We start from the raw sequence: 24,650 nt of genomic DNA on the forward strand, positions 1-24,650 counted from the left end.
ACTGGCTGCCTTGAATGATCGAGCACTGCTCTGATATCTCATTATTGAACTCTGAATATAACTCTCAAAACAACTGGGGTTTCAATATTGATACCCATACTTCTAATTATCAATCCCATTCTTAACTAGATAGTCAGATAATAGCTATAATAGATATTTTGGGTCTAATAGTTTCTCCTAGAAAGTCTTGTGTTCTATTGATCCAACTCACTTTTCAAAGGCATTCACTGAAGCCTGAAAAAATATGATGCTTGTGATTGCTATAAGTGCAGTCCCTTGCTGTTGTCACAAAAAAAGTACTTTATAGCAGTGCTTTACTAACGTTAGCCCGGTGTGACCTCAATTTAGAGCTTCAGGCTTCTTGTGACCCCAGAGTGAAAGTTGGAGGGATTAAAACTGCTGGGTTTGCCCTGAATAAAGCAAAACCCCAGGTTTTTACAGGCTGTGATTACAGCAGCAATCGGGCCTCGTAAACACCCAACAGGGCAAAGAAAATGAAAATTGAAAGGGTCCTCGTAGCTGTCAAAACTCAGTCCGAGCTCCAGGGCTGCCATAGCTGCATCAGAGCTTGCAACTCCACCGGGAGGTAACAACCCATGGCTTTGGAGCCCCTGGTTTATAGGATAACAGTAAGAAGAACTTGCCACTTGGCAAGAAACTGCAAATGGCAGTGAAAGTTCAAGTGTCTTTGGAATGGGCTTTGGAGTATCCTCATGGGGATGTAGTGAGGGCAATAGAAACATAGAATGATGCAACACTGAAAAATGCCATTTGGCCCATCGAGCCAACTCTTTGAAAAATCTCTTCATTCCCCATGAACCTGTAATTGTTTTTTCTTCAAATATGTAACCAATTTTCTTTTGAAAGTTACTATTGAATCTGCTTCCACCACACTTTCAGGTAATACATTCCAAGTCATCGCAGCTCACTGCATTTCTCCCCCTCATCTTGCTGCTACTTTTGCCTGTCATCTTAAATGTGTCCTCTGATTACTGATCCTTCTGTCATTAGGAACAATTATTTTTATATACTCTATCAAAACCTTTGATGGTTTTGAACCTCTATCAAATCTACTCTCCTCTCCTTGAGGTGAACACCCCAAGTTCTCCAGTCTTTTCATGTATCTTATCGCTGGTATCATTCTAATAAATGTATCTGCACCCTCTTCGAGGCCTTGGCATCTTTCCTAAATTGTGGTGCCCAGAATTGAACACAGTACTCTGGGGCCTAACCAGTGTTTTATAAAGGTTTAACATGACTTTCTTGCTTTTGTGCTCCATGCCTCTCAGTATAAAGCCAAGATCCCAGTCTGCCTTTTGATAAGCCTTCTCCACTTGTACCATCTTCAAAGACTTATGAATCTATACCGTCTGCTTTTGTGTCCCTTTTATATTGTGCCATCCAGTTCATGTTGCGTCTCCTCATGCTTCCTACCAAAAATTTCACATTCTATGGCATTACATTTTATCTACCCATTTCTGCCTGTGTCCTTCTGAAGTCTGTTTGTATCCTTCTCATTGTTTGGGGGTGTGGGGGAGACAGTGGGATAGTGGCAATGTCACTGGACTAGTGAACCAGAATCACAGGCTTTGGGAACGCAGGTTCAAATTCCACCACAATAGCTGGTTGAATTTAAATTCAATTAATAAAATTTTGAAATTGAAAGTTAGCCTCAGTAATGACCATCAATTGTTCACAACTGTCCTTCAGGGAGGGAATCTGCCAACCTTTCCTGGCCCGGTCTACATCTGACTCCAGATCCACAGTATTGTGGTTGACTCTGAAATGGCCGAGCAAATTGCCCTCAGTTGAAGGGCAATTAGGGATGGGCAATAAATGCTGGCTTTGCCAGTGACACCCAAATTCCATGACAGAATAAATAAAATAAATGTTTACACATGACACAAACTCAAAATAATAATAAACTTTAAAATTAGGACCTGTTTCCAGGGATTGGAACGTTTGAGATGGCCATGTTTCTTGTGGGAGTTCTTAGTTTATTTACAAATCTTGGAAAGTGGTCGAAGATTAACCGAAAGCTGAGCCTTGTCCAGAAGCAAGCTGAGAAGATGCTACCCATACCGTTGATAAGTAATTTTACTTTTGAATACCAAGTTGTTTAAACCCGAGCCAGGCGTTGACTTCTAATGAAGTGGAGTTGAAATTGAGAAAAGTTGGATAAACATGAATGATTACAACTTGTTTTCAAGGAAGGGCGGATTCTGTTTTTCTGCTCCTTTATACTCGCTTCCCTAACTGGCAAATTAAGCATCAAGTGATCTGATTTGGCACACACATACTGCGGTTTTCAAAGAAAAGAATATTGAATGAGAATGCTGTAAACTTCTATGATTCTTGCTGTAAACTTCTATGATTCTATAGTGAGTGTCTGAAATGTGCTGCCAGAGGTAGTAGTAGAGGCGGGTACAATTGTGTCTTTTAAAAAGCATTTAGATAGTTACATGGGTAAGATGGGTATAGAGGGTTATGGGCCAAGTGCGGGCAACTGGGACTAGCTTAATGGTAAAAACTGGGCGGCATGGACTGGTTGGACCGAAGGGCCTGTTTCCATGCTGTAAACTTCTATGATTCTAATTACAATGGCCTCTGCTTAACTTGAGAAATTTTGGGGGGAAAACACATTTCTTTGAAGATGTTGTTTGATGGAAAACACATGCATGGTTTGCAATTTGCAAAAGATGTCCACTGCTCACCAAGTCAATGAAAAGCACATACTTTAGGTGTGAGTGAGAACATCAAGAGTTTGACATTACCCTGCAGTTACAAAGCAACAGCCTGGTGCTGACTGAAGTAAGTGGAAGGGTGCAGGGTGGGGGTGTCATTATATTTGTTGTGCTAATTTAAAGTAAAATCAATGGATCGTATTCACGCTGGAAGTATTCTTTACCATTCACTGCTTTGTTTCTTAAAACCTAGTGTCTAGCGACTGCTACTTTGTTTGATCTTTGAGCCGTGGAATGAGCAAAGATAGCTCACGCAAGTGGTTTTAATTACAAACAGCCTAAATCTATAAGCATCAAATGCAGAAGAAAGGAAGAAACCCTTTGCCACATTCCGAGCATTACCTTTTCAAGATATCTTTCGCACTGAAGAATTTACTAGATATTTGAAAACTGGATTGATTGAATAAATTACTATGGGCATTATCAGTGTAAGCAAGTGTCATTTCCAAATTTAAAAAATTCGATACTACAATTCAGGATTAGAGTTGCATAGTCCATGATGGCAAAAATGTTCCGGGTTTCAGGGGTGGCACGGTGACGCAGTGGGTAGCACTGCTGCCTCACGGCGCCGAGGACCCGGGTTCGACCCTGGCCCTGGCTCACTGTCTGTGTGGAATTTGCACATTCTCCCTGTATCTGCGTGGGTCTCATCCCCACAACCCAAAGATGTGCAGGGTAGGTGGATTGGCCACGCTAAATTGCCCCTTAATTGGAAAAAAAATGAATTGGGTACTTTAAATTAATTTTTTAAGAATGTTCCGGGTTTGAAATCTGCAAATAGCATTCAGTAACTTAACAGGTAGAAACACCGCTTTTGAGCAAGGAACTGCAAATCAGTTTATTTTTAGAGAAGCAAATCAATGGGCAGAAGTTACAAGGTGACAGTTCTCCTAAATACTACATGTCGTGTTGCTTTTAATTCTGTCACGCCTATTTTTATAGTATATCAAATTTTTATACTTACGCTGTTTTCTACATTCCCAAACGCCAAGCGCTCCTTTGGTGAGCCAAGGGATTGATGATAATGAGTGCATGTTAACTATTTAGATATAAATTATAATTAATTAAGAGTGTATCCTCTGTTATTTAAAAAATATATATATTTTATTGAAGCATTTGTAATTTTCACAATTTAACATATTGACATTTCTAAATCAACCAAGCGGCTCGACGCACAAAATACCCCCTAAAATAACAACAAACAATAGACCACGTACCCCACTTCTCTCGCCCTATCCCCAATTACCTGTATACTAAATTCCCTGTCCTTATTTAACATTACCATGACTCCTATTTTCCTCTTTTCCCCCCCCCCCTTCCCTTTCCCCCCTTTACTGCTGATGTTCAGTTTTTGTTAAAGAAATCGATGAACGGCTGCAACTCCCTGTATTGATCCTCTTAGAGCGAACTTGATTTTCTCCAGACTGAGAAACCCGACCATATCGCTGACCCACACTCCTGACTTCGGGGGCGCCGAGTCCCTCCATCTCAGCAAGATCCGTCTCCAGGCCACCAGGGAGGAAAAGGCCAGGATATCGGCCTCCCTCCCCCCCCCTTTGCCCCAGGATCTTCCGACACCTCAAATATTGCTAATTCTGGACTCGGAGTTACCCTACCTTCCAGGACTTCTGACATAACATCTGCAAATCCCTGCCAGAATTCCCTCAGTTTCAGACATGCCCAAGACATATGAACATGGTTGGCTGGGCTACCCCCACACTGCCCACATCTGTCCTCCACATCCTCGAAGTACCTACTATCGTGTTATTTTTAATGACTTTCAAGATTCCGCATTATTTTCTGTGTCTATATTATGCTCTGGTGCATACAAGGCATTGTATTTGCTATACATTTATTGCTGTTGTTTTAACTTCAGTTAAGCAGTATCACTTAACTCACTTTAAGTCAGATGGTGTGTAACAATTATCTTATGCTCAAGAATCTGGACATGTGCGAAGTTACAGCTTTGCTTAGCTTGCCTCCTGTGTTTCCAAATCTCTGACGAGTTAAGTATTCTGCTCTTTTTACTTTTCCGTGGCAAATAGAGACAGAGTTGCATCCACCTCAGCCAAAATCGAAGACGTTTACATTCAGATTTTTTGCAGGACTTGAAGATGATACATTTTGTACAGCAGCTTTGTACTTTCTGTAGTGGAAAAGCACATTTTTTTCATATGGTTTGGTCTTTAGACTAACACCTGATAGATACATTGTTGTTCCCCAGAAAGTAGCTTAATGCCTTATGTGTACATGTAACTGTGAACCTAATTGCAATGACGAGCTGGGATAATGGTCAAGCAGCGACTGTGTCACGCAAAGCACGTCCTCCAACCACGGCAACATGTGGGGCGATTTCGAGCCATGCCACTGTAGTTACTCTGCTTTTTTGGTGGTGCCTTACTACACAAAGAAAAAATATATAAAAAGAATCCAGCAGGGCGCAGTGGTTACCACTGTGGCCTCACGGCGCCGAGATCCCAGGTTCGATCCCGGCGCTGGGTCACTGTCCGTGTGGAGTTTGTCCGTGTGGAGTTTGCACATTCTCCCTGTGTTTGCGTGGGTTTCGCCCTCACAACCCAAAAGGTGTGCAGGGTCGGTGGATTAGCCACGCTAAATTGCCCCTTAATTGGACAAAAATGAATTGGGTATTCTGAATGTATAAAGAAAAAAAAAAGAATCCAGCAATGGAAATAGCAATCTCCCACAGCTGAATAATTCTCAACTCATACATGCGCAGATATGATTTATATTCTCATACGTGTCTTGTAAGACAGAATGTGTTAATATTTTCTCAGAAGCAGGAAGTGATGTACTCCATGATGCTGTCAAGTAGTGACAATGAGTTCTGCTAAAAATGTTTACCATAATATGTTTCCCTTTGTTTTGTTGCTTGTTGTAATTTATGAAAGGATCAAGACTGCCGAGAATTGTAGAGGTGACCACCTGAGTGCTTTTGGTCATTTGAAATTTAATGCAATATGTCCCCCATTAAACCTTTTTGAGACCTGCAGCAACATTCGTCCACAATCATGGACATCCACCCACCCAATACCTGGAAAATACTGTGAATTTAGAGCCATCTTTAGTTCATCCACTTCTTAAATTTATCATAATATACTACACGCAAGTAATGAATATTCAACTTAGTCAATCACGGTTCAGAAGAACAGTTGTATGTATGTTCCTCTGTGGTGGCCGAAAGCAGCCGATGAAGAAAGTATCCTTAGCCTGAGATATTTTACAACAGTGCAGTTCTGTCACAGTAGACGTCGCCACAGATGTATTGATGTCAGCTGTGTTGATGCCACATGTTGGGGCTTATGATGATGGTGCTGAAGGGAGACTTGTGACGTGATACATCAATGCTGGTATTGCATTAAGTTTGGATCGCTGGTTAAATTTTCAGTATAGCAGGGCTGAGTGACATTAGTTGAGCCAAAAAGGATGTCTGAATGAGAAGGGAACAAGGTTTACCATTCTAATGGTCGTTCACATTTTGCTGACTGAAGTGACTGGCACTGAGCCTGACAAGGAATTACAGCAGAATTGAATTTGGTATAAATGTGCACACAAGATGGTGACTTCTAGAACTTAGACGTTGGAAAGGAGGATGTTATCTTGTACACGAGCCGTTGTGATGAATAGCTTAAGATGAAGGCAAATTACTGCGGATGCTGGAATCGGAAACAAAAACAGAAAATGCTGGGCAATCTCAGCAGGCCTGACAGCATGTGTGGAGAGAGAAGGGAGCAAAGGTTTTGAGTCTGGATGGCTCTTTCCCAAAGCTGATGAATGAATAGCTTGTAGCTTACTCTCGGGAGCACACTCACTGCCGGGGCTGTTCTGGACTCTGCTTCTCATGGGCTGCTCCACTCCTTGGTGAGCGTGTGAGGATCGTGCAGTGTTGGTTTGGGGATTCTCAAAAAACTGAGGGGATCGACTTTTGATGAACACTGGGCGTTATGACCAGTGAAAAGGGAAGAAGAGAAGCTGGAAGTAACTTTGGATTGGTTCCTGTAAAGGTTACAATTTTGCGGAGAGTACAGTTTAATGTATAAATGCAGCATAGGTTTTTAATCATATTAGGGGTTTAAAGGAGAGGAAATATCTTTAGTTTAGTATATTAGTTGCCTGCTGGATAATGTTTAGCTAATGTTGATTTTTGTTTTTGTTCCAGTAAAAGTGAAATGTTGCCTGATCCTTTACGTTGGTGACTGGGAATTCAAATGTCTTTTAAAAAAAATATTTGTCTCTATGGGGACTGTAAAACATACTATCATAATTTTTCCTGGTTGAATTTCTAATAGTCACTTTGCCGTTTAAAAAAAAAAAAAATTATGGTTGTGTGTAAGGAATGATTGGCCATCGGCAGTGACATGAGGGGGAAGAGACGATGTAAAGCAAACTTTGTATGTTGATCTATTTTTAAAAACTCATTTTACAAAAAAGAAATTCAGGAGGAATTGAAATAAAACCCGAATAAAGCATACTTTTGTACAAAGTTCATGTCTTTGCGAATCTCAAAATTTAGTGTGACAGGAGCAATGCCAAGTTGCATCTGTCTGCTGACTCTAAACAATGCAGTATTATTGATTGGGACAGCAGCTGATGTGCCAGAATTATAGTGTTTTTAGTGCCTCATGCTGTACTGCTTTAGTGAGCCAAATGGGCAGAAAACAAATGCGTGGGAACTAATTGACAGGAAATATCCTTTAATGAGAGGTTCTGATTGCTACCTGTTGGTTTGTAGCATTTATCTAGGGACATTGAGTGTTGCTTATAATTTGTAAAAATATATTTCAAACATTGCCAAATTGTTCTGTTTCTTAGGGAGTTTTATTGCTATATTTTAAGTTGCAGTGCAGGAGAAATTGGACAATTGCCAGATCCCAAATCAGGCTCTGTAAGATAAGTGTTTATTAAAAATGTAATAGTAGGATAGTGTGTAATTTAGAATTAATCGTGACATCTGGCTCATTGAAGAAACAAGCGAAGAAACACAGCCTCTCTTTTTCCCTAACAATAACCAACCTTCCAGCACCCCCAACCTCCATTCATTAATGCTTACATTCTTATGCTGCAGATTCCAAAGCTTCAGATAATGCTAACCAACATGTAATAACCTAAACATGCAAGGCAAAAGGAAGTTAGCTGATTTGTTATATTTAAGGAGGAAGTTGATGTCCAGCACCCTGACACGAATGAATAATTTGTCTATGATTCAGTAGCAAGGATACTGTGGAATGTTGCCTGTAAGAATGTCATGTGTTTGACATAACCTGTAACAAGAGTTAACACTACAGAATTTTTACCCCCTGATGATTTTAACAAAATAATTTGAACTGCGAAGGTGAGAGAGGCTGTAAAGTAACACATCTTTCCAGGACATCCTTGGTTACAACTAATCAGGACATTAATAACCAGGACCCAACTGCTTCTCTGAGAATCCTCAAGATTCATGTTTTGATTGCAGTAACTCCCCACCTGACGTTAACTCACTTAACGTTGTTCCGCTTTAACGTTGTTAATAAAATGGTGACAGTATATCTTTTTAGCGTTGTGAGGTCCACTTTAATGTCCTTTTCCACCAACTTCCTATTCTGGGGCCTGCATGGACAAATGACCTCCCACCCTCTGTACTGAAGAGCCTCTTTCCCCCAGCTCCCATTCCCACGCTTGATTTTACTTTTCAACCACTGAGGACGTCTTCAGCTGCTCCTCTCCTCACTCCTATCCCTGTGCTGAGCTTACCACTGACGTGCTGGGAGTTCAGCAGCTACCTGCACCGGCCAATGTCTGCCACTAGATGGAGGCTGGGCAATCCAAAACCAAGTGACTGTATTGCAATTGCTTTTACATTTAATTATATTTACAGTATACTGCATTTCTTTTATATTTGTAAATTTATTTTACTTTATAGGTTATTTAATTTGTTAATGTAGTCAGTTAGGAATGTACAGCATGTCAACTAATGTTTTATTTTTATTCTGCTGAAAAAGGTCCTTAAGTCCCTAATTATACAGTATTTTTATATTTAGTGATTTATTTTGCAAGGAATGCACATGTACGGTACAGTTTTGTAACCGGTACATTGATTTTACAAAGTGAGAAGTGTCCGAAGAAATCTTACTCTGGCTTAAACACTCTATGGGAACCTACAATTCACTTAAAGTCGCGGTTTTCAGGAATTCATTTACATCTTTAATTGATGACATACTGTACCACTGCCCCGATCCCCTCCCCTCCCCTGTCCAACAAACTGCAGTGGTTCATGATTTATTAATAGCGATGTATTGCGCTTCTCTTTCCTCCACTCCAAGCATATCAATCAGTAGTTCGAGCTGAATAAAGTGGCGAGTAACCAGCAAATAGGCATTCATTCTAGTGATACCTTATGTTGAGTTTAATAGGTAAATGCAAAGCATTGCAGCAAATCCATATGTCTGGATGCTACACATTGGGTACACAGGCCAGATGTGAGCAGCCAACACAGCATTTAATAATGTTTGCTAAGAGTCTTCTGGTTATATCATTCTTAAAGTAAGAGGTTGTAAATCTAAATCATTAGGTTAGCTCGTGTAAATGGTATTTGTTTGGAAGTGCCTGAATAATACTTGCATTTATGTAATTACTTCTCACATCCATATGTACCTCAGTGAGTTCTACAGGAGAAACAGAACAGCACTGAATTTAATAAGCAAACCTGGCTGATGCTTTGTCGCAGTAACATCTCTCAAGGGGCTAGGAGGTGAATGACCAGTTGATCTTTTTGATGGTATTGGTTGTGAATTCAGTTCCATGCTTGCGTAGTTCCACTATGTTGAATGTGAAGACTTTTTGCAGGTTGGCCTTTATCCTTGAATTCTGCTTGTGATTCCCCCCCCCCCCCCCAAGGGTTTTGGGCACATAATCCAGGTTGACAATATCGAGGGAGTGCTGCCTTGTGGGAGGTGTTGTCTCTTAAATGAGACAGCAAACCGAGTCTCTCCAGGACCGGCCTGGAATCTCCAGATCAAACCTGGGACCTCGGCGCCGTGAGGCAGCAACGCTAACCACTGCGCCCCCGAGCTGCCAAGCACTTTTAAGACACCCTGAAGAGATGTTCTTTAGATGCAAGTTTCTATTGCTTTCCAGAGTTATATACAATTTGAATGCTTTTCACTCTGGGCTACATATTTTTTTTCCACGTTCAATTTTCGCTTTGTTATATGACAGTGGGCAGTGTTAACAGTGATCTGAGAGTGATACTGGCAGGTTCTGGTCATGAAAGAGAAAGTCTGTTCAGTATTTTATTCTGCTGCTTCATGGCCTGATGCATCGAGTTGTGGAGTTTCAGCTAACTTCAGTGAGGGCATAATGACAGCCATCTGTAGAGATTCATCGCTATTCTTTGTTCTTTTTGCTTCAGGCAAACTTGTTTCCTGCAGCGCTTGTCCACTTCGGTTCCGAAGTCAGAATGGGTGAGTAACATAATCCTAGTTATTTTTATTTGCTCCATTTAGCATATCAGAGATGTTGCTTTATAAGTCTTTGCTGCCCCTCCGTGGATAAGTTCCCCTGGGTTTGGCCCCAGTTGTTCCACCTGTTACCTTTTTTGGAGTCAGTCAAAAATTTATGTGGAAGGCCACGTGTTTTCTGTGTTTCTATCTGTTCCCTCTACCCTCACAACTTGATTTTCATCTTGAATTTGCAGCAATGGGTGAAGAAAGACCATTATATTCAGGCAGGTTCACAGTTGATTGACCTGCCAAATTCAGTATGAATGTTCAAGCTCGATATAATGAAACTATGCTTAGTCCACAGCTCTCTTAACATCACTTTAGCAGCATTCTGCAGCAAAGCATTTGTAACATGCAGGGCTATTACAGGAACTACCAGGTCCCCCGCAGTGAACGGCAACCTGCATATAAGCTTGGAACATTCACTAAAGTCAGCTTCCAAGTAGATCCAGTTCAAAAGTCTTCCCAGCTTAGCAACTCCCAGCATGTTTACTTTCAGGTTACAACTAGCTGCACATATCTGGGAAACTGCTACTCACCCTGGTATCACATAGGTAAAATGCAACTGCTGATGCATTATAGACTTTTGCCTGAGTTGTATCACGTAGGGCCTATGGTTAAAAATGCATTGCTACCTGTGTCTTGTGATGTCCCTTCTAACTGATAATGTTATAAGTCTATAAACCAAAAGGTTTCTTTGCCATATGCATAGTTAAGTTAAATTAGACATTTTATGGAGCTTTCCTATTGCAGATTTATCCTTAAAATTTCAGTTTTCAGAATGGCAACAAAACGCTTCCCATTGCATGGTGACATTTTTGAGCATTAAAAAATATATTGAGCATTGGCTGTCTTTTGTCCCTAAAATGTCTGAGTAAAATATCAACCATGAAGTATTAAGACAGTCCCCGGGGGTTAGAAAATCAAGGGATAGGGGCAATGGAGTAGAAAACTAATAAATCCCAATGTTTATATCTAATAAGGAAGCTGGTGTCGGGTACAGTCAGAGTAAGTTTCAGAAAAGTTGTTGCAAACTTGCATTTTGTGCTGGTTTTGCCTGTCATCTACTTAGATTGAAGTGGCTGATGAATGTAACATGCTGTGGAATGGGCAGAAATTACTGCTGTGATGAGGCACAAGAGAGGATTCAGAAAAGCTTCACGGGATTGAGGAACTTCAGTTGCGTAGAAGGATTGGATAAGTTGGGGCTGTTCACCTTGGAGAAAAGAAGGTTGAGATTTGAGTAGATAAGGAGAAAATATTCCCATTTCAAGGATCGAGAATCACATGGGCAAGACTGCAAAGTAATTGGCAAAAGAAGCAATGGTGACACCAGGAAAAACTTTAACACACAGCAAGTAGTTAGGAATTGAAATGCACTGGCAGAGAGTGGTGGAGGCAGGGTCAATTGAGGCTTTCAAAAGAGAATGGGATCATTACCTGAGACAGAAATATTTACAGCACTATGGAAAAAGGGATGGGCACTAGGTGAACTGCTCCTTCAGAAAGGCTGAATGATCTCCTGTGATGGTCTTGGCGGTGAACAACAGCGCACCACTGACATCTAATCATGTGTGGCCTACAACTTACTAGACAATCAATAGAATCGTAATGCAGCAATGTGGATGTTGCATCTTGGACCTAATGAAGGATGTGCCTTATCTCAAACAATCAAAAGAAAGGGATAGAGAAAGAAATCCATAGAGAAGAAGATAAGGCAAATTAGGTCAAATTTAAGAGAGTAATAGATCACAAGATGCAATGAAAGTTGAGGTGTTTACTAATCATGACAATCAGTCTTTCTCATTTGGTCTATAGCAGACCAAGAAATTATACAAGTGTTACAAAAATTAAGGGATTTGTATTGGTAAACCTTGGAAATAAGGTATAGTTTTAAGTGGGTTTTATTTATCATTTCTGTTCCTGGAAGGGTAAAACCTATAATTAGATTCATGCTGGACAAAGGTGTTTCTTTATGTGGGTATTTGTTCAGTTCAAACTGTGGTTCTATTGTGCTTAGAGAGGGTTCCGGTGTGAAAATTAAATAGTGGCAAGGCGGTGCTTAGCAACAGGAGGCCACTTTCCAGAGGGAGGGACTTTCCTTTGTTCTTAGTTCAGGTGGGTTCAGAGGCATTGGCCCATTAATAGCTCCGCCAGTCCAATCCTGTTGTGACGTGAGACATGGTATGATAATGGAATAGAAGCCTTGCCACCTTTGTATCAAGGGAGCCCACGTTCTGTTTCCTGATGCCTGTTTGAATGTCTGCACCGCCGCTTCGCCAAACCATTCGAGGACAGTTGTTACGGAGCAGACCAGATGTGCCTTACCCGTTGGGGGACACAAATGATTGGAACTCCTCATTAGTGAATGGGGTCCCGTCGCCTGTGACCAGTACCTCCAGGTATCCCGTGGGAGCTAAATGATTGTCATAATTTCTCCACGGTTGTCCTCAAAGTGGCGGTGGGCATCCAGTGCACAGCCACTTGGAGTGAGCGTCTACAAGGACCAGAAGCATTGACGCCATGAATGGCCGGGCGAAGTCAGCATGCAGTCGCTCCCAGGGTCGCCCTGGCTGTTCCCAGGGATGGAACGTGGTCAACAGAGGAAGCTTCTGAAGTTCCTGGCATGCCCTGCTCAGTTTTACCATGCTCTCAACGTCACCATCAATTCCAGGCCACCACCACCACAGCTCCTTACCAGCATCTTCATCTTTGAGGGCCCAGTGTCTCCACTACGTAGGTCCTGTAGAATCGTGTCTCTATCCGGCCACGTGATGATTGTGCGAGCTCGCCAAAGAGAATACCATCCTCCACACTAAGCTCCTGCTCCTTCGTAATGTGGGGCTGTAGCGCCGCCGACAGGCTTCCCAACTTGCCATGCACGATCATGTGGCATAGTTTTGCCAATGTAGGATTCCCCTGAGTCCATGTGCGGATCTGTGCGGCCATCACTGGCAGAGTGTCCATGAAGTTCAACATTGCCACAACCTCGTCAGTTACTGGTGGAGAAGGGAGGCTCATAGGCAGCGGAGTCAACTGAGGACATCAGCTATATATACCTAGGCAATGCTCAACATGTACTCTTAAGCCACTAATAACAACACCCAGCGCTGGATCCGGATTGAGGCTTGGGGAGGAATCCCCTTGTCCTCATTGAAGAGGCCCAGCAAGGACTTATGATCAGAGATGATAAAGAAGTGGAGTCGGTGACGTATTGATTTAGTTTCTTCACCGCATATATCACAGCCAACCCTTCTTTCTCTACGTGGGCGTAACAATGTTCTGCATTAGCCAGGGTCATAGATTCATGTGCTATTGGGCATTCCATGCTACCATCCCCATCAATGGGACAGCACTGCTCCAATGTCGTATGGGGAGGCGTCACCTGTAAAGATGAGGAACCTTGAAGGGTCGTAATCTGTCAACAGCTGGGAATATAGTAGCTGCCTCTTTACCCTTGCAAACACTTCCACTTGTGTCACTCCCTGAGTCCATCTTTGGTTCTTCAGTGCGTGTAGGGTGCCAACAGAGTGGCTAAGTTCAAAATAATTTTCCCATAATAGTTCACAAGCCCCAAAAATGACCTCTGTTTGGTCGAAGTTTCTGATGTTGGCCTCCCTTTATGGCCTAGGCCTTTTCTTCTACTGGTTGTAAGGCGTCCTTGTCCACGCGATATCCCAGGTACATGACCGCCTTCGCCTGAAACATGCAATCGCCTCTCTTCAGGCGGATGCCCACTTGGGAGAACTGCCTGAGGACTTCTTCCAAGTTGCTCAAGTGTTCTTTCTCGGTGGCCCCCAAAATGAGCACCTGGTATACCGCCACTTTGAGCAGTCCCTGGAGGATGCCTTCCATTAATTACCCTTTGGAGTATTGCACATGGGGATGAGACCCCGAAGGAGAGCCGAGTATACTCCTACAGATCCCTGTGGGTATTCATGATCAGGTACTTCCACTCAGTCAGCAGTTAGGAAGGCAAATGCAATGTTAGCATTCATGTTGAGAGGGCTAGAATACAAGAGAAGGGATGTACTTCCGAGTCTGTATAAGACTCTGGTCAGACCCCATTTGGAGTATTGTGAGCAGTTTTGGGCAAGCATCTTATCGTCTGCCCAGGACGACGTGTTCTTTGTCGATTCTGGCGGCCTTGGTTCTCGCGCATTCTGCGACCAGGTGCCTAGCAATGCCGCTGGTCACAAGTAGGCTTACATTAGCACTGCAATGAAGTTACTGTGAAAAGCCCCTAGTCACCACATTCCGTTCGGGTACACAGAGGGGGAATTCAGAATGTCCAATTCACCTAACGGGACGTGTGGGAGGAAACCGGAGCACCCGGAGGAAACCCACACAGACACAGGGTGAATGTGCAGACTCCGCACAGACAGTGACCCCAAACCGGGAATCGAACCCAGATCCCTGGTGCTGTGAGGCCACAGTTCTAACCACTGTGCTACCGTGGTGCCCACGTTGCTACTTTGGTGGCGGCCTGGTTATGAGGGCAGCTCCGAGGGCAGCGCAGTGGTTAGCATTACTGCCTCACGGCGCCGAGGTCCCAGGTTCGATCCCGGCTCTGGGTCACTGTCCGTGTGGAGTTTGCACATTCTCCCCGTGTCTGCGTGGGTTTCGCCCCCACAACATAAAGATGTGCAGGGTAGGTTGATTGGCCACGCTAAATTGCCCCTTAATTAGAAAAAATGAATTGGGTACACTAAAAAAAAAATTTTTTTTAAATGAGAGCAGCCCGACAACACTCGAGCAGCTCAATATCTTCCAAGACTAAGTAGTCCACTTGATCGGTATCTGTATCAACCCTAAAGCATTCACTCTCCCACAGTGGCAGCAGTGTGTGTCATCTATGGGATGCATTGCAGCTGCTCACCATGGCTCCTCACTAGCACCTTCCATACTCCCGACCTCCACTACGTAGAAGGACAAAGGCAGCAAAGGCATGAGAATATTCCCACCAAGCCACACACCACCCTGACGTGGAACTATATTGCCATTCCTTCACTGTCGCTGTGTCAAAAACCTGGAACTTCCTCCCTAACAGCACCAGTACCGACACCACAGCGGTTCAAGAAGGCAGCTCACCACCACCTTCTCATGGACAGTTAAGGATGGGCAGAGATGGACAAATAAGCAGAATCCAAAATGTTACTTTCTGAAAGAAATCTCTCAATTTTCAATTCTGAGCATGTAAACAGCTTTGCCTCCCGAAAACGATTACCGTCGGCCAGTAACAGGAGAATGATTGGAATAACTGGAAGAAAAAGATACCCAAGACCGATTTCTAATAAAAACCCTCTGGGAACAATTCAGTACCTACTGGAGTGAGATCGGGCGTGGGTTTCCTCCGGGTGCTCTGGTTTCCTCCCACAGTCCAAAGATGTGCAGGTTAGGTGGATTGGCCATGCTAAATTGCCCTTAGTGTCCAAAAAGGTTAGGTTGGGTTATGGGGATAGGGTGGAGACGTGGGCTTAAGTAGGGTGCTCTTTCCAAGGGCCGGTGCAGACTCGATGGGCTGAATGGCCTCCTTCTGCACTAAATTCTATGACTCTATCCCCCAGCTTCCTTTTTTTTTCTTTATAGGCTTCCAATTTTGAGTGTCATGTCGGCACATAACATCAGTGAAACGTCATCACATAATTAACAAGGTCTCCTATGGCATTAAATACTAGCCCTAAGTGGCTGCAACTGGAATAATTTTTATTGACATTGTAATTGCAGCAATTTCATGATTGTCATTGTGTTCAATCGGGAGAGTGAAGGCAAGAAGGGACTTTGTCAGCTTTGGCAAGGCTGACAGGAGATGACGCAAATTAGTTGTGTTATCTCCACAAACATCTAATAGTTTATGGAGAACCAGAGCTGATAGCCTAGCTCATTTACTTCACAAAATGCTGGATTTTCTTTTGCAGATAATAACAAGTGACATTAAAGTGTCATTCGAACCGTAGCAACGTGTGTGGCAATTTGCGTGTTGCACTGTCCAGCTTATTGTGTAAAATAATGTACTTTAACTGCACTGGGTACGAAAATGGATAAAGTCAGTCAAGCGACAAGATGTTTTACTGATACATATTTCCCCGGATCTCTTCTGTATAATACAGACTTTCACTCCAAGTTCCTGGTTTTTCACATAGCTAACGTGAAAGAATAGAACCACAATGAACCTGATGTGATGCTGTATTTACTGCAAGTAAAAATGTTATTTTGACCCCAAGAATAAATTGGTCACAGACATGGAGAACAAAACTGAGATTTCTTTCCAGATATCTAATGTATGAAATAAAAAGCTTTTGACACTGGAGTGCCATTTTTATCCATGGTGTGCTCACTAACCTACCTACCAACACACTCCAAAAAAAAAGACCATTTGTTTTGGTGGTTGATTTTTTTTCCACCAATCCAGTGACCTACAATGTGCCAGACAAGCCAGCAGACAACATACCTGCGTCCTCGCCTGAGCACAGTTGGATGATCGTCGCCAAAACACTGAACTTCAGGCAATGTGTTTCACCTCGACCTCCGCAAGTATAAAAGTCAATCCAATGGGTTGTGGTTGGAAGCGTGCAAAGTGCAGACTTCAGAAGAACGGGACTCCGAGTCTTGATCATTTAAAATGTCGAAGTTGGCATGATTGTGAGGCACCGTTTCCTGCTTAAAACTCACCTTGACATTTTTTGGTCAAATAACCAAGACTGGAATCCTTATCCTTGCAACTTACCGTTGCCGGCTATGTAGACGATCAAGCTCAACTGTGACACTGCTCACCATTGGAGATTGCCATCGCTGGGAACTCCGATAAAGAATGGCCAGGTGACACCATAAGGCTACCAGCACCTGTTGTGCCAAATCCAGGAGAGGTTAGAAAATAGGAGGGGTATAGTTAGTTGTTTCCTCTCCTCATTCAGCTGCCATTCCCAGTTAAGAGGAAGCACTTTTGTCTGTCTCCAAGCATTTGTTAACACAACTGTCTAGCTGGCTCCAAGGATCTTTGCACGTACAACTATGCCCATCGATTTGCTATTTGAAATGCCATATTTCAGCTCTGCATTTTACTATATCAGCTGGTTGATATCTGTACCTTTTATAATTTAGGAATTTGCAGTCATAATTGAAGCAATTGACTTGTCACAGAAACTATAAATTGTGGGAATCTTAGGATTTCACCAGCACAACACTAACATGAAGAATCACTCCATCGTGCAAACTAACATTTTCTAACTCTGTTCCCGCTTGTTCTGAACTGTTTCAGCACGGTGGCACAGTGGTTAGCACTGTTGCCTTACAGTGCCAGGAACCCGGGTTCAATTCCAGTCTTGGGTGACTGTGTGGAGTTTACACGTTCTCCCCGTATCTGCCTGGATTTCCTCCCACAGTCCAAAGATGTGCAGGTTAGATGGATTGGCCGTGATCAGTACACGGAGTTATGGGGAGGGTGGGGGGAGTGGGCCGAGGTAAGATGCAGACTCAATGGGTCGAATGGCCTCCTGCACTGTAGGAATTCTATGATACCCTGTTTTGCACAGTCTGGGAGACTTTTTGATGTAAAGTGTTCTACTCGTAATAAAGACAATTCCCGAATGGATGGCTGGCCAATAAAATTCAAACCCGACAAATTTCAATTCTTCTGCCTGGTAAACTCAGTCAGTCTGACAATTAATTCCTCTGGGACTTTGAATCAGGTATTGCACGGAATCAGAATTATAAGCAAACATTTTGCATTTATTTAACAGTGATTTTTGAATCCCCCATCCACTGCCCGGCAATTTTCAATTTCTGTGCCAAATCACTTGCATTAATTGTGATCTCGGCCCATGCCTGCAATTATAAGGTCCTTATAGTGACATGCACAGCTCTGGCCTGGCAGTTCTGCACTTACACTGTTGGAGATGCCATGTTCTGGATGAGATATTAAACTGAATTTCTCTCTTCTCACGCTGTGATAGTGCAAGATTCTGTGGTGTTAGGAGCAAGGGAAGGCTTCTGGTGGCCTGGGAAATATTTAACCCTTGACCAAAACCTCAAGCATTGATTATCGGGTCATTAACACATTGCTGTTTGATCGTCCTTACAATGTACAAATTCGATGCTGCATTTCCCTACATTTTAAAATACTAATAAATAAATGTATAATAAATGTACCTGTTTGATAATTACCCCATTTACATAAACTGCATTTAGTTCCAATCTAATACCATTTTGTTAAAGTATTATGTTGGTTAATGTTTTAATATTTGTTACTTAGATTGCTACTTATGTGAAGAGTTCTTGATGTGCCCAACCTCTGTCTCCCAGGCAGACCTCACTGTAACCAGGTTTGTACCAACAGTGCACCCAGATTTGGACCTAGATCTGTACTTAACCCATGGGCAATTGTGGAAATATTTACATTATTGTAATTTAGAAAATAAGATACTGTGAATGGTCTATCTTGTTATCTACTTCGCTAAGTAGATACACAAGCACAAAATATTTCATATCACAAGTCATTTGCTAGCAGTTAACTTAGTTGCTAACTTGCTATTCCCTTGAATGATTGGATGAAGGGTTGAACCAGAGACGAATCATATTGAGCTAAATGTGCACTTGCAGGCATTTTCTTATAACTTTTTCTAACTCCTTTCTGTCTCTTCCTAATGCTTAATCTTTCTCCTTTCCCTTGCACTTTATCTCTCTCCCTCACACTTTCTATGTAGTGGGTTGCATCTCGTGCACTATTATCACCCATTTATTGAGTACCGTGTAATGGATGTTGCTGTTTTCCACTCAATAAGTAGCTGTGCATTGTGCAGATTGTGAAGCAAATGCTGATTAATTGTTAACTGCTCTCAGTAGATTAAGAACATTATCCAAAGTTGTGCAGGGTAGGTGTATTGGCCATGCTAAATTGCCCCTTAATTGGAAAAAATGAATTGGATATTCTAAATTTATTTTTAAAAAGAACATTATAGAAATAGCAGGTTTAAACATGAGTGAATAGTTCATTTTTGTCACTCTTCATCTTGTTGAATAAAAGGTGTGAAGTAGTCAATTCAGATATCCATGGTATCAGTGAAAGATGAGGAATTGTATAACATGATGGTGGTATATAATACTTCCCAATTTTGCAACTTCAGTTTTCTTGTTGCCCATTTCTGACTTTGACACATCAATAATATTGCTTGGATCAGTTCTTTGCTTAACTTGATCACGATTGAACCATGGGTTTTTATTCACAGGGTTGACTTTTGAATTGAGACACTCCTTACCATCCACCACCTTCATTTCCTCCATTTTGCTTCGAAGTTTCCAAACATCATTGTTCTTCTTGTAACCAAGTTCTTACAGTTTGATGGTTTTGTTTTCTAATTCTGCATTCAACCAATTATTCTGATTTACCAGTGCCTCCTTTTCTTGTTTGAGGCATTTCCCACGATACTTCATAAATACTTCTGATGCTTGAAGTTCACCAAGTTTGAATTGAAGATCAATTATTGCCAAGTTGTCTTTTTCAAATTTATCCTTTAAACAGTTCAAATCGTTAGTCAAATGTTCCACTTTCCCTGGAGGGACCGCATCTCACCTTCCGGTTAGGCACGCCACAGCCTTCCGGTCTCAACATCGAATTCAACAACTTCAGATGATTAGCTCTATCCCACCTCGACCCCTTTGTTTACATTTCATTTCATTTTAACTGTCTTTTACCTTTTATTTCTTTCTTGTCTTTATTATTATATATATATCCCCCCCATTTTTCCCCCCCTCCTTATCTTTTCTCCCCTTTGCTGCTCCCTCCCCCTACATCTGTCACAGCTTATCCTCTGATTTTAGTTTCTCTACTGTCTGGCCTTTCACACCTTTTATTCTCACTCTTTCCTTGGTTTCTCTTGCTAATAGCACTCTTTTCCCTGGTTTCTGTGGCTATGACTCATCTTTCATTCCCTCACCCCACAATATAAATATTTTCCACTTTCTATGCCTTTTAGCTTTGGCAAAGGGTCACCTGGACTCGAAACGTGAGCTGTTTTCTCTCCCTACTGACCTGCTGAGATTTTCCAGCATTTTGCCTTTTGCTTCCACTTTCCCTGATTGATTCTCAAATGTTCTCATCAGTTCTCCTTTTTCATTCACAAATTCTTTTGTACTCGAAAGATGATTTTCTGTGTTAATCCAGTTTTCCTTTAATTGCTTGTTATTTCCCCACACGTAGTTTTCAAACTTTTGTTCAGATCACATGACTGCCTATTGCAATATAGTTGTCATCACATTACTGTCTCCACAAGCCAAATCATTACCGAGGGTGAAATCGATTCCTCCACTAGGTAATTTAGGAATAATTCCCACCATAACAATTCCACCGAAACCCTACAGTGCAGAAAAAGACCATTCGGCCCATTGGGTCTGTACCGGCCCTCCGAAGAAGCACTCCATGTAGGCCCACTCCCCAGCACCATCCCCGTAACCACGCGGACTGATCATCGCCAACTCAACTAACCTGCTCATCCTTGTGTTGTGGGGGCGAAACCCATGCAGACATGGGGAGAACATGCAAACTCCACTCAGTAACCCAAGGCCAGAATCGAACCTCGTGACCTCGACGCTGTAAGGCAGCAGTGCTTACCCCTGCGCTACCGTACTGTCCCATCTGAACTATCTTGAGACCTATTCCCCTTTCCCATTGATTCTGAAGGAGCATGTTTCACCTGCACCTTTGCTACACTTTTAACAGCCATTTCCTTTTCAGATGCTTCCTGTAAACTGGCCTTCCATTTAATTTCCAACAATCTGCCTGTATACAATGGAAATACTTAGGGCTCCAAATGTCACTTCCATCCTCAACACCTTCCTTTTGATCTCGGGGGAAATTTTCTGACCATTCCCAACTGTTCCATTTCTTTCTTGGCTATCTGTTTTATTTTCTCCTTCCCACCTTCTATCCTTCTCATGTTTAAAAGGATGGCAGAAAAAAGGTTTGGTTCTATGGACCAGCTTGTAATCATCAGCTAGATCTGCTGCCTATCTAGTAGTTTTAACTTTTTGTTCCTCAACATACTATTAATTAGGGAGTGCGTCACAGCTGCAGAAAAGGAGGTAGTCTAGGAGGGTTTGTCTACTGAGTCAGTATGGGTGGAAGTCAGAAACAAGAAAGGAGCTTTATTGGGAGTTTTATATAGAATGCCCAATAGCAGCAGAGAGATAGAGGAACAGATTGAGCGGCAGATCTTGGAAAGGTGCAGAAGTAACAGTTGTTCTCATGGGTGACTTCAACTTCCCTAATATTGACTGGAACCTCCTTAGTGCAAATGTTTTGGATGGAGCAAATTTTGTCAGATGTGTACTGAAAGGATTTCTGACTCCAGGAGCAGGCCATATTGGATTTGGTGCTTGGCAACGAACCAGGCCAGGTGTCAGATGTCTCAGTGGGAGAGCATTTTGATGACAATGACCACACCTCCTTGACCTTTACCATAGTCATGGAGAGGGATAGGAATAGACTGTATGGGAAGGTATTTAATTAGGGGAGGGGAAATTATACTGCTATTAGACAGGAGCTGAGGAGCATAAAGTGGGCACAGTTGTTATTGGGGAAATGCACAACAGTAATGTGGGGGTTGTTTAAGGAGCACTTGCTGCGAGTGCTGGATAGTTTTGTCCCACTGAGACGAGGAAGGAATGGTAAGGTGAAGGAGCCTTGGATGACAAGAGAAGTGGAGCTTTGAGTCAAGAGAAAGAAGGAAGCTTTCGTAAGGTTGAGGAAGCAAGGATCTGGCACGGCTCTAGAGGGTTACAAGATAGCCAGGAAGGAACTCACAAATGGACTTAGAAGAGCTAGAAGGAGGCATGAAAAAGCACTGGTGGGAAGGATTAGGGATCACTCCAAGGCGTTCTACACTTATGTGAGAAAAAAGAGGATGATCAGAGTGAGAGTAGGGCTGATCAGGGATAGTGGAGGGAACTTGTGCCTAGAGTCTGAGGAGATGGGGGAGGCCCTAAATGAATACTTTGCTTCAGTATTCACTAGAGAGAGGGACCTTGTTGCTCATGAGAACAGTGTGAACCAGGTTAATAGACTCAAACAGGTTGATATTAAGAAGGAGGACGTGCTGGAAATTTTGAAAAGCATCAGAATAGATAAGCCCCCTGGGCCTGACGGGATATACCCAAGGTTACTACGGGAAGCGAGGGAGGAGATTGCTGCGCCGTTGGCAATTATCTTTGCGTCCTCACTCTCCACTGGAGTAGTACCTGATGATTGGAGGGAGGCGAATGTTGTTCCCCTGTTCAAGAAAGGGAATAGGGAAATCCCTGGGAATTACAGACCAGTCAGTCTTACGTCTGTGATGAGCAAAATATTGGAAAGGATTCTGAGAGATAGGATTTATGATTATTTAGAAAAACATAGTTTGGTTAAAGATGGTCAGCATGGCTTTGTGGGGGCAGGTCACGCCGCACAAGCCCCATTGAATTCTTTGAGGATGTGACGAGACACTTTGATGAAGATCGGACAGTGGATGTGGTGTATATGGATTTCAGTAAGGCATTTGAGAAGGTTCCCCGTGATAGGCTAATTCAGAACGTTAGGAGGCATGGGATACAGGGAAATTTGGCTGTCTGGATACAGAATTGGCTGGCCGAAAGAAGACGGCGAGTGGTAGTGGATGGAAAGTATTCCGCCTGGACGTCGGTGACCAGTGATGTCCTCCAGTGGATCTGTTCTGGGACCTCTGCTCTTTGTGGCTTTTATAAATGACAGGTGAGGAGGTGGAAGGGTGGGTTAGTAAGTTTGCCGATGACCCGAAGGTTGGGGGAGTTGTAGATAGTGTTGAGGGCTGTTTCAGGTTTCAACACGACATTGACAGGATGCTGGGTGAGAAATGGCAGATGGAGTTCAACCTGGATAAATGTGAAGTGATTGATTTTGGAAGGTCGAATTTGAATGCTGAATACAGGGTTTACAGGGTTAAAGGCAGGATTGTGGAGGAACAGACTGATCTTGGGGTCCACGTCCATAGATCCCTCAAAGTTGCCACCCAGGTTGATAGGGTTGTTAAGAAGGCGTATGGTGTGTTGGCTTTCATTAACAGGGGGATTGAGTTACAGAGCCGCAAGGTTTTGCTGCAGCTTTATAAAACTCTGGTTAGACCACACTTGGAATATTGTGTCCAGTTCTGGTCGCCTCATTATAGGAAGGATGTGGATGCTTTGGAGAGGCTACAGAGGAGATTTACCAGGATGCTGCCTGGACTGGAGGGCATGTCTTACGAAGAAAGATTGAGGGAGCTAGGGCTTTTCTCACTGGAGCAAAGAAGGAAGAGAGATGACTTGATAGAGGTGTGCAAGTTGATGAGAGGCATGGATAGAATGGATAGCCAGAGACTTTTCCCCAGGGTGGAAATGGCTTTCATAGATTATCATAGAATTTACAGTGCAGAAGGAGGCCATTCGGCCCATCGAGTCTGCACTGGCTCTTGGAAAGAGCACCCTACCCAAGTTCAACACCTCCACCCTATCCCCATAACCCAGTAACCCCACCCAACACTAAGGGCAATTTTGGACACTAAGGGCAATTTATCATTGCCAATCCACCTAACCTGCACATCTTTGGATTGTGGGAGGAAACCGGAGCACCCAGAGGAAACCCACGCACACACGGGGAGGAAGTGCAGACTCCGCACAGACAGTGACCCAAGCCGGAATCGAACCTGGGACCCTGGAGCTGTGAAGCAATTGTGCTATCCACAATGCTACCATGCTGCCTTTCACGGGGGGGACATAATTTTAAGATGATTGGAGGAAGGTATTGGGGAGATGTCCGAGGTAGGTTCTTTACACAGAGAGTGGTGGGTGTGTGGAATGCACTGGCAGCAGAGGTGGTGGAGTCAGAGTCATTAGGGACATTTAAGCAACTCTTGGACAGGCACATGGACAGCAGTAAATTGAAGGAGTGTAGGTTAGGTTGATCTTGGATTAGGATAAATGATCGGCACAACATTGTGGGCCGAAGGGCCTATACTGGTGCTGTACTGTTCTATGTTCTGTACGTCCTAATCAAATAATACATCCGACAATGATGCATACACCTTACTAGCTCTACCTACCAGTCTGCTTTGTAAAAGTAGCATCCAAAGATACTTCATCTGTTCAGCTACCTTTTCAAAAGAACAAAAGAATGCTTGGGGCTGTTTAGCACAGGGCTAAGTCGCTGGCTTTGAAAGCAGACCAAGGTAGGCCAGCAGCACGGTTCAATTCCCGTACCAGCCTCCCCGAACAGGTGCCGGAATGTGGTGACTAGGGGCTTTTCACAGTAACTTCATTTGAAGCCTACTTGTGACAATAAGCGATTTTCATTCATTTTTCATTTTAATTCCATGTCCTTTCCCTCATAGTTTGGAAGTGATTTTATAGATTTAAACATTTCCCC

At 42.9% G+C, this 24,650-nt stretch overlaps 2 protein-coding genes across 10 annotated transcripts in view; one reads left to right on the forward strand and one right to left on the reverse strand.

Moving 5' to 3' along the window:
• aspscr1 (ASPSCR1 tether for SLC2A4, UBX domain containing) overlaps positions 1 to 24,650 on the forward strand; it is a 253,177-nt gene that overhangs the window by 216,301 nt on the left and 12,226 nt on the right. For all 4 annotated transcript variants that reach the window (XM_072483642.1, XM_072483643.1, XM_072483644.1 and 1 more), the window contains 2 exons: positions 10,153 to 10,204; positions 18,495 to 18,564. In XM_072483642.1, the coding sequence (XP_072339743.1) occupies positions 10,153 to 10,204; positions 18,495 to 18,564 (122 nt within the window). The remainder of the gene's footprint in view (positions 1 to 10,152; positions 10,205 to 18,494; positions 18,565 to 24,650) is intronic.
• Positions 1 to 24,650, reverse strand: part of cenpx (centromere protein X) — a 102,149-nt gene that overhangs the window by 32,179 nt on the left and 45,320 nt on the right. The window lies entirely within an intron of this gene.

Source organism: Scyliorhinus torazame, chromosome 18 (genome assembly GCF_047496885.1).
Source record: "Scyliorhinus torazame isolate Kashiwa2021f chromosome 18, sScyTor2.1, whole genome shotgun sequence".
In the NCBI taxonomy this organism is placed as follows: domain Eukaryota; kingdom Metazoa; phylum Chordata; class Chondrichthyes; order Carcharhiniformes; family Scyliorhinidae; genus Scyliorhinus; species Scyliorhinus torazame.